General features: G+C 37.2%; 2 protein-coding genes across 2 annotated transcripts; both read left to right on the plus strand.

The window, feature by feature from the left end:
- Nucleotides 1–1,423: 1,423 nt before the first annotated feature.
- Nucleotides 1,424–5,977, plus strand: LOC140784431 (uncharacterized). The gene is made up of 7 exons (XM_073131844.1): nucleotides 1,424–1,609; nucleotides 2,447–2,794; nucleotides 3,699–3,926; nucleotides 4,005–4,359; nucleotides 4,444–4,568; nucleotides 4,774–4,909; nucleotides 5,374–5,977. Exons 2-7 carry the CDS (start codon nucleotides 2,451–2,453, stop codon nucleotides 5,611–5,613), a joined length of 1,428 nt encoding a protein of 475 aa, XP_072987945.1. The 5' UTR covers nucleotides 1,424–1,609; nucleotides 2,447–2,450; the 3' UTR covers nucleotides 5,614–5,977.
- A 6,465-nt stretch (nucleotides 5,978–12,442) lies between these two features.
- Nucleotides 12,443–15,834, plus strand: LOC140784436 (NAC domain-containing protein JA2L-like). The gene is made up of 5 exons (XM_073131851.1): nucleotides 12,443–13,156; nucleotides 14,101–14,378; nucleotides 14,489–14,800; nucleotides 14,968–15,229; nucleotides 15,324–15,834. Exons 1-5 carry the CDS (start codon nucleotides 12,994–12,996, stop codon nucleotides 15,431–15,433), a joined length of 1,125 nt encoding a protein of 374 aa, XP_072987952.1. The 5' UTR covers nucleotides 12,443–12,993; the 3' UTR covers nucleotides 15,434–15,834.
- The last annotated feature ends 1,089 nt before the right edge of the window (nucleotides 15,835–16,923 follow it).

A 16,923-nucleotide genomic window follows, 5' to 3' on the forward strand; every position in this document is an offset into this window, starting at 1 on the left:
TGTTCCCTTTTTTCTATTTATTCTACTATACTATCTCCTTGTTCCTTCTGTATGAAACTCCAAGCAGGCAAATAATCTTTTAACTTTGCTTCACCATATGTTTAATCATTTATTACTCGTCACATGTTATGAAGTGGTATTCCTATATTGTGTCAGATAAAGTTTTAGGTGCCATTATCAGTGTAAGAGTGCATTAAAGCAAATAGGAAGTATGATTTGATTTAAAACATCTCTCCCAAGCTTTAATGGTATCACATAATGTGAGTGCCACCCTTTGCTTCATGAGTTTATCAGGTGCAGAGATTCAAGGTCTCTTATCTCCTTTGAACCTTGTTTCTTCTTTTATTTGGCTTGCATGTAAGAAATTAACAATGTCTAGGGCTTGAGTATATGATATGACAATTTTATGCTGACAGCTGAGCTTTTGTGGCTTGACAAATGCAGGTGGTAATTTTTCTATGGCCTCAATTGCTACCAGCACAGAGATTTCTGAAGAACTTGCTCGTGAGTCATTGATAGCGATATCCCAATCTGCTCCAGAGAAAACCCACAACTCAAACTTGGCATCGATCAAGTCAGCTGATTCCAACGGTGTCAATGGAGATTATGGTGGATGGGCAGAAAAATACAGATCCAAGCTGATCTCGATATCCTACACTCAATCCCCTGATACTCAACCCCCTCCATGTTCTGTTGGAAACATCGGCAATTAGGCTATACATTTCTTGTAATTGTGAAGATACTGTGTTTTAATTTTCTAAAGGATGGTTGTTTGGATGTTCACTACTCTGCTTGTGATGAAGTAACATGGCTGACTCTTTTGCAACTCTATAGCAGTTATCTATGAGTGTTATTGACCATTGCTCAGAGTGCAATAAGTATGCAGCTTTACCTTCATTACCACAGGTTTTTTTTTTTTTTGACTAGCCTATGAACATATAATCCACGTCCAACTCTGCAATTGCGAGCTTACTTTGACATCTTACAGTAAATATAAACCCTTTGTCAGAGAATTATGAAAACATAATCCTCATAGTAATGTATAAATTATCTGATTCCGATAAAAGAAAAATCTAATGAACATCAATTAATCTATCTTTGGGAGAAATTTATTCTTGAAAACCAAGATTTAGAAAAAGAAAAAAAAAAGGAAAAAAGAAAAAGCAAGGGTACTTGGAGATTATCTGATCCAATTAGCTCTTTATCGGATTCGGGTCAGGCTTAGGCCTCTGGACCTCGTATTGGGCTTGGGCCTCTTCAAAAGTATCGGGCTGGATTACCAGCAGATAAAACTCCGACCCGGCTAGCAGAGTAACGACTAACGAGTAACGAGGGATGGTAGGAGATACGTCGGATCCGGATCTAACCCGGATCCGTTCTTACCCAGCCAAGTCTATGTTTTGTCTCTGTCCAAGTCAACAGAGGCATATCCAAGCAAAGTAGGCGTATTTTTATCGGAGACTTCAAAATCCCTATTTTTTCTTCCCATAACGCGTAAGTAGGGTTTTCTCCCGTCCTCTCAAATCTCGGCTCCACTCTCGTCGCTCGCCTCTCCGGCGACCCACGCCATCGGCGATTCTACTACAGAGATAGTATACCGTTGATTCACGTATGTGTTCGTCGCTCTTCTCCTTATCCTCGAGAAAATTCGGATCAAGATCCGCTTCTTTTGGTAGATCTGATCCGATCTGATGTTTTACCGAGTCAAATCCGATCCTTTAATAGATTCAATTCTTAAAAAGTGTAGCTTCAACTTCTTTAATATGTTTAGATGTTATTGTTGCTGTCAACGAGTGATGTCAGTCTCCCGAAGAATTTGGGTTAGCAGATTTATTCATCTCTGCGGCCCTTCTCTGATTTGTTAATCTTTGTAGACAATTTACCCTCTGCGTGTTGTAATCCTTGGTTGTAGATATTTGAAAAGGAGAATTGGCGAATATTGATGAATTCTTTCTGGTTTTACTTGTTATGCTTTTGATTCGTATAAGTTGGCATAGATTGGCATAAGGGATGTTGTCGTTATGGTCTCTTCATGACCATGCCTCTAACACATAGCAATACTACGGAATATTCACTCTCCGTGTGCATGGATTTGGGGTTATGTGGTTTTACAATCTGTAGTTTGCACGGGCCAATACATGATCTATTGACCATCATAAGATGATTTTGAGTGGTGCAATATGATGGATAATAGATACATGCAACTGTGCATTATCTTGAAACATTATTCTGTCATTCTTGCATAAGCTTTTCTGATGGAGCAGAAATTTTTCTTAATTTATTTGTAATTAATTATGCTTTTCTGATACATGCAACTGTGCAATATATGTTTCAATCTTCTCTAGGTTTGCCTCGTGAAGCATCATGATGCAGTGTCTTCTTTTTCTCATGTATTGAGCCACTGTTGTTCACTTAATTGAGAAAATGTAATTTGCCCTTGGTGCAGGAAAATGGCAGGAGGCTTCAGAGTGCTTCATCTTGTCAGGCCTTTTCTGGCATTTTTGCCAGAAGTTCAAAGTGCTGACAGGAAAATCCCATTTAGGGAAAAAGTTATCTACACAGTGATCTCCCTTTTCATCTTTCTGGTGTGCAGTCAGCTACCTTTATATGGAATACACTCGACTACTGGAGCTGATCCTTTCTATTGGATGCGTGTTATTCTTGCATCGAACCGTGGAACTGTGATGGAGCTAGGAATTACTCCAATTGTGACATCTGGACTAGTGATGCAACTTTTGGTTGGGTCGAAGATCATTGAAGTTGACAACAGCGTGCGAGAAGATCGTGCTCTTCTGTAAGTGTTGTTTGCTGAATCTCTTTCCATAAAGCCAGTTGAAAGTTGCTTGCATTAAAAATACTCTGTAAATTAATTGATTAAAAAATGAGAAGAATAAGATGAAGAGAAGGCACCAGGTTTTGATGCTTCTGCAGTTAGGGCTAGTATTGACAGAATTGCAATACACTTTGATGAATTTTAATTCACCACCATCATCAGCCACCATATGATGGGGGATGCTAATTTTTTTTTTACATTTTATTGACATCCTCTCATTGATAAATAATGTTAGTACTTTGTTTCCACGTATGAGATATTATGATATATGAATCCCCATCACTTTCGGACTTGAGTTAGTGCAATGGTGGTTGAGATTCTTATCATTATCTCCAGCAATTTTATTTCGTTATTCATTGTTCTGTTGGGTTTAAAAGCTTGTTAGCATGCGTTAGATGCACAATTTCTTCTTGCGAATAGAAGGTGTTTAATAATGAACTATGTAAAAGAATTGTCAATTTATCATTTTGTATTATCAATTTTGTTACATCTTTGATTTTTTTTTCTTTTTTGATCAATGACTAACTTTAGGATGTTTATCCAAGAGTCTTGTACTTATAATATGAGGATGTAAAATTAAACCAAGTTCCTATGATGGCACAAAGCATGTGGTACATAGAAGGGATGAGGTGTTGCGTCTACTTGATATTTAACTGCAGTTGACAGAATTAACTAAGTACCTGAATGGAATAGTAAAGAGGTTCCGTTCATCTGAATGAAAATTTCCTTTTTTTACTAGCTAAGCTGACTATATTACCATGAAGAAGGGATAGGCTCAGCCATTCTTGTTTTATGGTAGAGATATCTTTATTACTGCACAATCATCAAGCTAATTGCCTGATGTTGAAATGCATATATTTTTCAGAAATGGTGCACAAAAGTTGCTTGGGATTTTGATTGCTATTGGGGAGGCAGTTGCATATGTTTTATCTGGAATGTACGGAAGTGTCAGCCAACTTGGAACTGGGAATGCTATTCTCATAATACTTCAGCTCTTTTTTGCTGGTATCATCGTCATTTGTTTGGATGAACTTCTCCAGAAAGGATATGGCTTGGGATCTGGTATCTCTTTGTTTATTGCTACCAATATCTGGTAAGTGTGTAATATATTTTCTCTAATTTTTGTTCCATTGCATATGGTAAACAATCCTACATTTATTTTATCATGCAGTGAAAATATTATTTGGAAGGCATTTAGCCCCACAACCATCAATAGCGGACGCGGTGCTGAATTTGAAGGTGCTGTTATTGCCTTGTTTCATCTGCTGATCACTCGAACAGATAAAGTCCGTGCTCTTCGTGAGGCATTCTACCGTCAAAATCTTCCAAATGTGACCAACTTGCTTGCTACAGTCCTAGTTTTCCTTATTGTTATTTATTTCCAAGGTTTTCGTGTTGTACTGCCTGTAAGATCAAAAAATGCCCGGGGGCAACAAGGCTCCTACCCTATTAAGTTATTTTACACTTCCAACATGCCCATCATTTTACAGTCTGCATTGGTTTCCAACCTCTATTTCATCTCTCAGGTGCGTTGAACACTGTATTTGTGGCTGAACAATGTTAATCTTTGTTCTGCCTGGAAATATCTGATCTTTTCATTTTGTATGCAGTTATTATACAGGAGATACAGTGGTAATTTCCTTGTAAATCTGCTGGGTATATGGAAGGAATCTGAATATTCTGGTCAATCTATTCCTGTTGGTGGTATTGCTTACTACATAACAGCACCATCAAGGTGATTTAATAGTTTACCTTTGTCCATCTCTTCATGATTATATTGCTATTCTTTTATATATTTTGTTGGCTTAGATTGTGTTTTTGGCTTTTTGCATCGTTTGGCTTATGTTAAGTTTGCAGTCTAGTTGGTGCATGATTGTTTTTTCCTTTTCCTTTATTGCTATTTTTGCTTAAATTGTCATGTTTGGAATCACATTTTGCAGCTTAGCAGATATGGCCGCAAATCCATTCCATGCACTTTTCTATATAGTTTTCATGCTATCAGCTTGTGCACTTTTCTCAAAGACATGGATAGAAGTCTCTGGATCATCAGCACGAGATGTGGCCAAGCAACTTAAGGTATTTTTTTTCTCTTCATGTCCTCACTGCACTACATTTACTATAGCTAAGATTTTAAGTTTTCCGAGGTAGTACATGGTCATAAAGTATCACTTTAGTAGAAGACACTTTGCTGAAGGCTCTTGGATGATGTGTTGATACAAAGAGAAATATGTGGATTTTGAATTGGTATAGCAGGGCTTACATTAAGAATTAAAAAGAAGTTTAAATTTAAGTATTGGGAAGTATATACCTTCTCTTGGTAGAAGTTAACTGCATAAGTTCTTAAATTAGAGTGTAATTTTGTTCACCAGTAACTAAGAATATCCATGATCACTCAAATTAAATTGATGTTATGCTCATTTGAGCATCATACAAATGCATTGGTATTTTACAGGGTAAATATTTAATAACTGCCTCGTTGATTTGTTAATCATTTAATTGTCTCCACTAGTTTAACATTTTCAATCTTTGATATTTTACAGGAACAACAAATGGTGATGCCTGGTCATCGCGAGTCAAACTTGCAGAAGGAACTGAATAGATACATCCCTACTGCTGCAGCTTTTGGTGGTATGTGCATTGGTGCATTGACTGTTCTAGCAGATTTCATGGGTGCAATCGGTTCTGGAACTGGTATTCTTCTTGCTGTGACAATCATATACCAGTACTTTGAGACATTTGAGAAGGAGAGGGCCAGCGAGCTTGGTTTCTTTGGCCTTTGATTTTAGCCAGTGAACTTATAAGAGATGGCGCTGCGATAAGCGTTGGTCTCGGTTTTGCTTAGCTGAGACAGATGTTGAGGAATCCACTTCTCTTTTTGAGGAGTCTTCTAAGAATTGTCATTGGACAAGTCAGGATACGGTACTCGTAGTCAAATTATGGTGTCTTGACCTCATCGTGTACTAATGCTGTCACCAGATACATTATTGTTTTTCTGGTTCTCATTTAGGTTTGTTGCATTTCTTGATAGTTGGAACTAACAGACATAGTCTGATGGCACAGTTAATGCCACCTAGCTGTATTTTTTTTTGTTTTCCATATGTTCTACTACCATTCAATGGGCTGATTGGAAATTCTTATGTGCCACTGTGGTTTGACGTCTCAAAGGGCAAACAGCGGCATTTTTGTTACTGAAGTGAATATTTAGGTATCGACTCAAGTGAATATTTATGCATCAGCCAGTAAACCTCCATCTCTTGAGGTTCGATTTTAGATTTTACCTTCGTAATCAGAGTCACCTCCATGATTTTCTTTAGGTTGGAAGTGATATTTGCTGCCGGGATATTACGATTGGGGGAACGATCATAGCTAAAATGATAACTAACGCCCATTATTTCTATCCTATTTTTAAGGCATAGATGCTCTGTAGAATTTGAACAAATATCATCTTAGGCTGGGATATTCCTTCGGTTGCGCAAGAGGAAAACGTTTGCTTTCCAAACGCGGGGAGCCATGCCGAGGAATAGCATCATTATATAGGATAGCCCCTCACTCGTGAGTCGTGAGTCGTGAACAAAGATCGTTACATCCCCATGCGTCTTTTATGATACCCAGTGGAGTCGTTACTCGACTTCTCTTCCCATTGGTTCAAATCCATGATGACCCACAACACTTTACAACTGTGTCTGTTTGTCAGTGTGTCAGTGAGTCAGTGAGAAGGAGAGTGTGTTGTTTCCCGTGGTGGAAGAGGCTACTAGACTCCTCTGGCTGCACCAACCAATCTTATGCGTTACAGTCTTACAAAAACAGCAGTTATGTACTAACGGCTAGTTAAATCCTTTTTAGGTCATTAATACGACAATATTCATACCAATAGAAATTCTCAGTCCCACAGGTTCATGGAAACTACTTCACAGCTGCATGCTTTTCTCTTAGATGAATATCAAACCTCTGATCAGCGAGGTAGTAGTAGTAGTAGTAGTAGTAGTACTCATTTCACCTTGGAAACCAGTAACATAAGATAGTTCAGTAACTTAAAACTCTTAAACCAGCTCGATCCCACAAAAGAAACAAACAAACATCAAACATCTGAGACAAAGTAAGAGAGAACGAATTTTTAGGTCTAAGGACATAGCTAGCTTGAAACAAGTCGTTATCAAGTCCACAAAACAGGCTCGCATGCATCAAAATCTAGTTCTCATGACTCATGGGTCAGCTCGGATTAGCAAAGCTTTGTAATGTCCTTTGTTCTTCTTCTTCGCAGGCTCCATGTCTTGCTTCTCCATTGCCGTTTTTTCTTCTTTGAGGAAGCGAAGACCGCAAACATTGCATACAGTCTGGCAAGGGTTTTGTAATACAAATTAAAGAGACATATTAGTAGGAATAAAACTTCATAGGCAGAAAATATCAGCATGCTACATTAGTGCATGTAAAGTAACAAGAAAATTCACACTCCACCAACATTACCAATTATTCATCAATAATAGACATGCATAACAACACATAGTAACAAGCATGATTCATCTATAAGCAGCACTACCAAACTTAAGCACAGACCAGAGCATAACACACTTACTCATTCATCTACAGTAACACATACAGAAGATTTTAGCAGATTTGGTACCATTCTTATGTCACCTAAGTTACTATTAAAATTTCAAGTAAATAGTTATTGACAACTATAATTTGAATGTGTCCTTAAAATAATATATAGAAAATTTTAGCAATTCGTTCCCACAGGCTGAAAACAAATAAAATCATGAGCTGGAGAACATGAGGGAGATATCAATCCAAGAAAAGCAACAGAAATTACCATATACAAGTAGTTATGTTAACTCAGTTAGGACTTCATCAAAATTGCATGTTCACTATATAAGAGAGCTATAAAACAAAATTATATAAGAACGCTACGACATTACAGATCTAGTTATCTATACTTTAACCAATAACGATGATCAATTTACTTGATTTACACCATGATCTCGATGACGACAAAATCACATCTTCGCTCGATAAGAAAGCGACAAAATTGCAGATTTACTTATCTATACTTGAAACAATATCAATGATCAATTTACATGATTTGCACCATTATCTCGATGACGACAAAATCACATCTTTGCCCAATAAGAAAGCAACAAAATTACACATCAATCTAGTTATCTATGCTTGAACTAATAACAAATGATCAGTTAACTTGATCTATACTATTATATCGATGACGACAAAATCACATCTTCGGTAGATAGGAAAGTGACAAATTCAAAGATCTATTTCTATATTTGAAACAACAACAACAACGAATATCAAAAGTTCGTTAGAAGAAGCAAAGCTCTAATTTTTGTAAATCTGATTCCACAGTCAACAAAAATAAAACAATATTTTTTTATTTGCAACTTGAAAGAGATAGGAAACATAAGTAAAAGAAAAATCCACAATCAACTACTATCCAAGTTGTAATTGTCAATCTTTTGTCTTCGGGTATTCTTTCTTAAATCTTATCAATTATCTCGTAAAAAAAAAACCATATCACTTGAAGGAACTCATGGTGATTGAGCTATTTATTGATTGTTAAGAATCTAGCTAGTTAAATGGCAGAATAGAAAAGCTATCTATCCAGTGGAAAATGAATCAGCCATGATCATCACTGATATTGTGCTTCCTGATCAATCCCTAATTGATTCCTGCAATTTTCAATCACAAAGAATATCAAGTAGTAACGCAAAGGAAAATCATGCATGGAGACCATTCTATGTCAAAACACTATGTTATACTAATTTAATAGAAGACCACACACATGGTTGATGAATCAATTACAGATGATAGTTTTAATTAAGTAGAAAATGATGCATAAGAAAAATTGCCAAGAGAATTTTTAATCCTTAATTTCTCATACCTGTAGTCCTGAAGGCCCCCTTCTCCAGCGAGAAGTTTTTGTTCTTCCACAAAGCTCACAACATTTTTCAGTTGAGTTAGGATTTGAAAGGTTGGAGGACAAATTCTTCGTTACCTCTTCCTTCATTGATCCCTTTCCATTTAATTTATTGGAAGATGCATTCACCTTTAAATCCTTACTCTTTGCAGATTCACTCACCTCAAAGTTCCGATCAGTGGCCTCCATTCTTTCTCTACCAAAAAAGTTGTGGTTGTAATCTTGGTTGATAACTACAAGGAAAATTGCAATGCTCTTCAATTAGCAAAGAGGAAAGTAATAAGTACTTGTGTCAAAAAACAAGTTGTGTAAGAAGCAAAATTTAATGTACTACTTAGTTATACATTACGTTTCTTCTTAAGGTCTATATCGTCGGCGTTCGACTTGCACGTGGCAGTGGTGCATGGCAGAAAGAAGAAGACATAGCATTACTCTTGCGCTGGCCGGGGACCTTTTCTAGAAAGATTTTTATGCAGTTATGAAGAATGGTTTCAATGGTAAGCATCAGACTACAATTATAATTCAGCGGCCAAACAGCAATTTAGGAAACTTCCAGTTTTTGTAATGAATGATAGACCCTATGGTACAATGGATCAGGCTCCCGTAGCTAGGACCTTAAAGAATGAATTGAAACAATGAGTGAGAATATAAATTAAAGGAAAGAAGCAAACGATTTAGTAACCTTCTACTTTGTTCACAAGGATTGATAGGTTATTATTGTCTGATTAGGGTGAACTCAAATCATTTGAAAGCAAAGTAACATGGATATTCGTACAACTTGCCACTGATTCGTCCTCCTTCTTTGGACACACTTTCTTTCTCCTTTCTTGAAATTTTCTGTAGAAAGATCTAAGATACATCTGGGGCATTTTTCTTTTTTTTGTTCAGAAAACCTTTTTTAACCTCCTTGGGTTACTATTCTCTTTTATAACCAACCAGTTACCATCACTTATTAATCTCAACGAGAAAAAGAAGCTACGATCATCACGTCACTCTTTGCAACAAATTAAGACAATTATATATCCAACAGATAACCAAATTGATAAACTTAACTCTCAAACTGCTGTACATTTCTTTCATTAATTTGCATTCGACGGCAATTGCAGCAGTCAGGGGCCGCCCATATTGGCATCCATCCCCTTATGTTAGTTATTATAACAAAGGAGCATATATATATAAATATATATAAGAAAGAGGTAGCTTCATATATCTTCAACGCCGAGCATTGCCACCTTGCATATTGTTGAAGGGAGGTGCCAAACTCAGGATGGTGTTTCTTCTGCCCTCTTCCTTCCTGTATCGTATTCCGCACGCGTTACACAAGGTCTGGCCAACGTTCAAAAACGAGCCCAAAATTAGCAAGTGGTGTCAAGTTAATGGAATATTTCATAACATAGGTTACTATCTGGCTCAAACTTCACCCCAGTACCCATGCTTAGCAAAATGTCACATATGTAGAATATTAGTTAACAAATGTAACAAAGAAACATGATGAACAGATCTGATCGCAACTCACATTCCACGTTCCCATGTCCATCTGAATCATCGATAATGGAAACTAGTATGCTTCATGCAAACCCTAATAGTAGAAAACCTACATGACTTACATAGTAAAAAGGTGGTGGAGTCCAGTGGAGTGGATGATGATACGTCGAAACAATAAACAAAAGGAAAATGAAGATAGAGAGGAAGATTGAGAATGCATGCATGAGTGCATATCTCGTATGTATATATAGATAGATAGATATATCCATCACCTTGGGACCTTCAGGCCCGTTCCTCCACAGAGGGGTGGTGGACACCCCACAAGAGGAGCACCTCTTGATACTCGCCGGCGGTCGCAGCGAGAGGCTGAGATCAAGGCCAGAGGCCTCGTAGTTTCTCCCTTCCAGTTGCCGGATCAAATCCTTCTCCACCACAGCATTTGAGGAAGAAGAAGAAGAGGAGGAGGAGAAGGAAGAAGAAGAAGAAGAAGAAGAAGAAGAAGAAGAAGAAGAGAGACTGAGGAAGTTAAAAGCCATGACCAGAAGTACTAAAAGTGTACAACCCCTGAAAGGCTTTATAGCGAGAGAGTGTGTGTGTGTTTGATTTGATCGGCATTCGGATCCGGAGTTTGGGTGCGTCTCTTCTCGTGCTGGTGAGCCTGACAACTTCCATCTCTTTGGAGGGAAAGTGAGCGTTTTTTTTTTCTTGTCGAGCCATTCAATAGTTACCAGCGCTCCAATACTCTGCCGGATGTTCGTAAGACGTGCTACCGATGTCCGTGTATACACAAATGTAGGAGATTCCTGCAGCCGGGAGTGCCTACGATTTAGTATTTGGAATGCCGTTTCTAGGCATCAGAGGGTCAGATATTCATATTTGACACTTGGCCACCAGATCCGCTGGCAAATTTGAATATCAAACGAAATTTTTCTATAATGATCTTAACTAATATTTTTGAGAAAAAAAAAGTGATAGGTGTGTTCATATGAGAGTGCACAATTGTGTTGTATTTTATTCATAGTTCTCTCTACCCTATCCCTATCAGGGGGATGATTTTTTCCAACCATATTGGTATCCATATAAGGCAATCCAGACGAGGACTTAAATTTTAATTTAAGACGGATAGGCAAATCTAAATTCATACCGACAAATTTTACTTGCCAAAATTTGATCATTCAGATATGATCGAACTCTTAATTCCACATGAAATTTTTTTAATGAGTGTCAGAATCCGTTACGCTAATAAATTACCAGTAGAGTATATATGTCTACATGAATCTATCATTTGCGGGTAAAATGTAGCTTTTGTCGTTAGTGTTATAGTACAATACGATAAAACTATTACTTTTTATAAGCTTAAATTTTATAGTATTTGAGTCTAGATTTCTATCAAAATTATAATTTTATTTTGAAATGTAAAATTTTCACTTTTTAAGTCTAACCTCACTTCTAGCAAAACCTCCCCCCTCTCCCTGTCCCTAGGTCAGTGTAGCAGTGAGCCAGTGATAGTGGCCTTTGGGCTTGGACTTTTTGTCACTAAAACAAATTCCCAAAAGTGAGTGCAAAAAGTCCAACGACCAATGTGCTAGCCAATAAGATTTATATAAGAACAGCTAAGAATAAGAATAAGAACAAGATATAAAAGGAGTCTAACTGGCATTTATTTAATTTAACACCGTTGGTGACCCATCCCACCAAAGACAAAGTTGCCGAAAGTGTGAGAAAAGAGGAAAAAGAAAAGGTCAAAGGGATAGAGTCATTTATTGTTCTTTGTCTTACTTTCATGAAAATAGTATAAAAAAAAATTAAAAAAAACGCAATTTCTATGTTACGTACTTACGTGCGTAATACTTTTCCTCTCTCTTCTTTTTCTTATGCTAATCTCTACGTGCTTCATACTTGATTATAAAAGAGACTACTTTTAGTATATTTACATCGTATATATGCGTATAAAAGATCCATTGAATAAGCATCTACAATGCAAAGGTAACCTTTGTCTTGTGATAAAGCGATCGTTGTACAAAGTGAGCTGCATGGTTATCTTTTTCTTTTTTAAACTTTATAGAACATTAGCTCGTAGATTAATTATAAGTTAGATAAAAAATAAAGGTAGAGGTAGCCCGTCCTCCCAGTATATATATAAGTTGAATAATAGCGTCGCTACGATTAACTTTGCTCTCTTTGTCAATCCACTGAGCTTGAGATGCTTAGCAGTTTGTAAATTTTACCCAGTTAAAGCTCATAGATTCATAATTTAATTGTAGTAATAAACTACTAGCAATCCTTTGCCTTCAATCTTGTGGACCACAGCGGCCTCTTTGAAGACTTCGTTTTGCTTCATACCGCCGTCCTTTGGCTTGTTTCCTCTATAAATACCTCGTCGCACTCGTGGGAGTAGCACTTTTATCTCCACTACCCAACTATGGTGGGTTCTGGGTCCTTTGCTCCTTACGTTTGAGATCCTTGAGACAGTAGAAAGTTGAGATTTTTGAAGCTCATTTTTGCATCCAAAAGTCTCAAGATTTGCTCAGAGTTTTGAAACTTTTATCGCGCAATTTCAGCCACATTTACTTTGCTTTGAGAAAAAGTTCATATATACATATATATTGGATATTACGAGTCTCGAGTAGGTATAATATTTTATGATTCTAGATCTTTTTGTTCTTTGTTTTGGTTGCTAGCATTGTAGGTCCTTCAAAGAGATAGCTTCTTTTCCTGTTCTCCTTTTGGTTTTTCTGGTCAAACGATGTCTCTGGTGAGTATGACTCTCCCTCCTGGGTTTCGATTTCATCCTACTGATGATGAACTGGTAGGATATTACTTGAAGAGGAAGGTCGATGGGCTAAAGATTGAGCTTGAGGTCATTCCAGTAATTGATTTATACAAGTTCGACCCGTGGGAGCTACCAGGTAATGTGATCGCTATGTGTTTGTTGAAATGCCCGTGTTGCGTTGCCTTTTATATACGATGGTCAAGTTTGAAAGCTATGGGTTTCTGTGTTAGTGATGTTTGTCTACAATAGCAAGTCATCAATTTAATTCACATGAAGTCTGATACAGGCTTAAGTTTTTGGCTGCAGAAATTTGAAGTGCTGGACAGCTAATTCTGTTAGTTAAGTTGAGGTCAGTCAGCCCCTAAAAGGTTTACCTCGAATCAATTATGTAGTAGCACTAGAAATTTAGCTGATAGGAAAATCGTGAGAATGATTCAGATTAAGCTATCGAAACTTACTCTTTCTAGTTTGCTGAAGCATACATCTAGATCTAGCTCCATTATTTTCCTTTTAACAAGTACTCTTCCGTTTATTATCTGATTTGAACTTGATGCAATCGTTAGAGTGATACCAACACTGGACATGCATGCTCACTTAGAAAAGGGAGTACGTGTAGAAACTTCAGCTAGATGAATTCATCTATTTAATTGGTGGAGGGACCACTAGGAATTAAGAACAGAAAAAAGGAAAAAAGGGTTGCTTTATCCCTTCATTGTCACCATATATCCTAACACAGCTATTTCTGTTCGATGATGCAAAAGAATGCATCACCAATAAATGACACAATTCTAGTGGTTGCTAGAAGAAGCAGTCATTTCTTTCTTTCAAGCATCTAGCCTTTTTTCAAGAGGTCGGTTGTAGATCAGCCTTCCTACTCCTGAATGTCACATCACTGTAGAGACACGGGAACTTGTACTAGGAAACTCCATCTTATTCGCATCCGCATCTTCAATTTAGTGTTGTTCCCAAAGAAATGAAGTGACAACTGACAAGCTTATATTGCACTTAGAACCGTCATTGCAGTGATACCTATGAAGTCAGAAATATCTGAAATGATTTCTATGTTATTCTGAGTTGCAGATCAATCATTCTTGCCTAAAAGAGATAAGGAGTGGTTTTTCTTTTGCCCACGAGATCGTAAATACCCAAATGGTTCGCGTACAAATAGAGCTACAAGATCAGGCTATTGGAAAGCCACCGGTAGAGAACGCAAAGTTGTATGCGAGACTTCTGTATATGGTGTCAGGAAGACCCTTGTTTTTTATTTGGGACGGGCTCCTGGAGGAGATAGAACCGACTGGATCATGCATGAATACCGTCTTTATGGGGATCTTTCTCAAGGGTCATCAGATTTTGTGGTATTACATTTCTTCTTGCAATTTATGTACCTATTGCAATGGTGCTCATCAAATAGTTATTATAGTGCTTAATCACAACTTTGTTCTGATTGATACTATTGTATCTCTAGGGAGCTTTTGCTTTGTGCCGTGTAGCCAAGAGAAATGACCGTGGACAAAAATCAGGAAATTTTGGAGGAGAATACAGAGATAAAAGATGCCTTTCTTCACCCAGCCCAAAAGGGAACCTATTCAACATATTGAATAGCATGGAAGAAAATTCATCTATTGCAGTGGATCACTTTAATAGCATTATCAGCAATGGATCAACATCTATCAGCTCTGGTCTAGAAAATAGAAGGGAAATGGAGAAAGAGCCAGTCGCAGTAGAATCTGATCAGCTAGCCATCTGGAGGTCAGATCCTGCTTCAGATGCTTCAAAGGTATAATGCATTGAAGAGCATCATGAGTTTGTAACTTGCCTGGCATAGGAGAATAGCATAGCTTAAGTAGCATATATTTGATCTGAAAAATTATTGGAAACAACTTTACAAGTTTATACGATGGATATCCAAGATAGTGCCTCTAATACTTTTAAGAACTGTTGCAGAACTCTACGCTGAAAGACACATCTGATTCATTGGCACATGCGTATGCTAGTTCAGAAGAAATATACCCAATGTGGAATCCATTTCTGTCCTCTGGCTCTGTTAACTTTACAGAGGATGCTTATCTGATTAATGAACTTGATGGAAATGGATGCCTATCATCTTTCTCAAGCCCTGTGCACTGCATAGAAATGTACAATTATTCAGAGGATATCTCGCATCAAAGCATCGATGTGCTGGAATACTCAAATGCATCTTTCATTGGTATTACTTCAGTTACCTTTATACAAATTATGTTTAGTTTCTGAACCCTTTGGTTTAAGTGTGTGATGATAAATTATCACATCTTTTAATTTAGGGACCGAGATATGGAGCTCGGTGCTACCTCCAAGTATTTGTAGGCAATCAAGTGAAGCAGAGGAAGCCAATTTATGGTTGCAGGAAGACAATATGGTCATTGTGATTTGAGGGATTGGCTCTGCGTTGGCTGATAGAAGATCACATCTCACTTGCATATTTCAAGAGACAGTCAGGAATATAAGATATATATATATATCAAATGTTATAGTAGGTAAAAGAAGTGCAGGACCTCTGAGACATCGCTTTTTAGTGTTTACTTTCTCAGGGATAAAGAAGCATTTCCTGCATGCCTATATCAAGAATAAAGATCTCCAGAACAACCCCTTTTAGTGTTTGTCTCCAGAGGCTAGTTATCCCATTGCAATTAATCTTAGACATTGGGCCACAATATTTTAATGTGGCCATATATTGCTCTGTAGCATATTCCTGCCTTCTGGTAATATGTAAAAGTGTGCATTTTGTGTACTCTCTAACTCATAATGAGATGATTTGCACTCTCTAGCCTTTTATATTAATCTTCTAAATAACAAGCAAGCTGACTTGAGCTTGGCTCTAAAAGGCTCGAATTATGCTCGAATTGATTGAAATAGGCTTGACATCTGCAGTTCTGCTCAGGCTTGAAATAAGCTCGAAATGATCATCAATTTGAACTTAATCTATTAGCTTAGTCTCGATATTGTAATATATAAATTCTTGTGTGCCGAAATGTGCTAGATGGACAGATTCATGATCCTGTGACAGTCTTCCTAATTTAAAAAGGGAAAGAAAAGAACTACCAAGGTGAAGAAATAAAAGAATGCATGGAAATCTTTCTGAATACCCACAGGAAGGTTAGAGTGCAGTTTGTCTATGAGATGAAGCATTTGTGCCATTCTTCAGCACCACCCAAGCAAAAGAAAGTCGGCACCGTCGCTCTGAAGAATCTCAGAAAAGAAACAATTCACCATAAAAAAAAAAACTACTGCCTTCTTTGAACATTTCATTCAGTTCTTATATTCTAGCATAGATTCTAACCTACAATTCCACTTAGCATTCCCATGCTTAGATTTTTGACAAACTTAATTTGAAAACTTGCAAAGCTTATATATATATATATATATATATGCAAAGGCAACTCATCACTCATGTGTATTCATGTGCCATTGCCATGCACCAACCATGACACATCTGGCCATCACATGCCTTGTCATCTCCCAATCTCTTCCTCTTTCTTCTAATCTATTTCTTAAGGCAAATTGGCATCATCCCTTTCTGTTTAAACCTCTCTAATTACTCTAAAAAAATTATAATTAAGATGCAAAATAGGTCATGGTCTTGGAAAGTCCAAGAAATTAGATAATATCATTGTACCAAACTGTGTAATGTACACGAAAGCAAGACGGTAGATCATACGCCATCTGTTAGTCAAATAATTATTTTTTTTCTGAAAAAAAAATAAGAAGTAAAAGATTTAGCAACCTTTGACTTTTAGGCGTCCATCATGAAGGAAAACTTGAGGCTTATCTTGGACCTTGTCTAATCTTCCAATTGCAAGCCCAAATGTAGTATAAATTGCTAGTAATTTTAGTTTATTAATGCAAGTTGCCTTTCATAATTCA

This window comes from Typha latifolia, chromosome 3, assembly GCF_019914945.1.
Source record: "Typha latifolia isolate L0001 chromosome 3, TyphaL0001v2, whole genome shotgun sequence".
Lineage (NCBI taxonomy): Eukaryota > Viridiplantae > Streptophyta > Magnoliopsida > Poales > Typhaceae > Typha > Typha latifolia.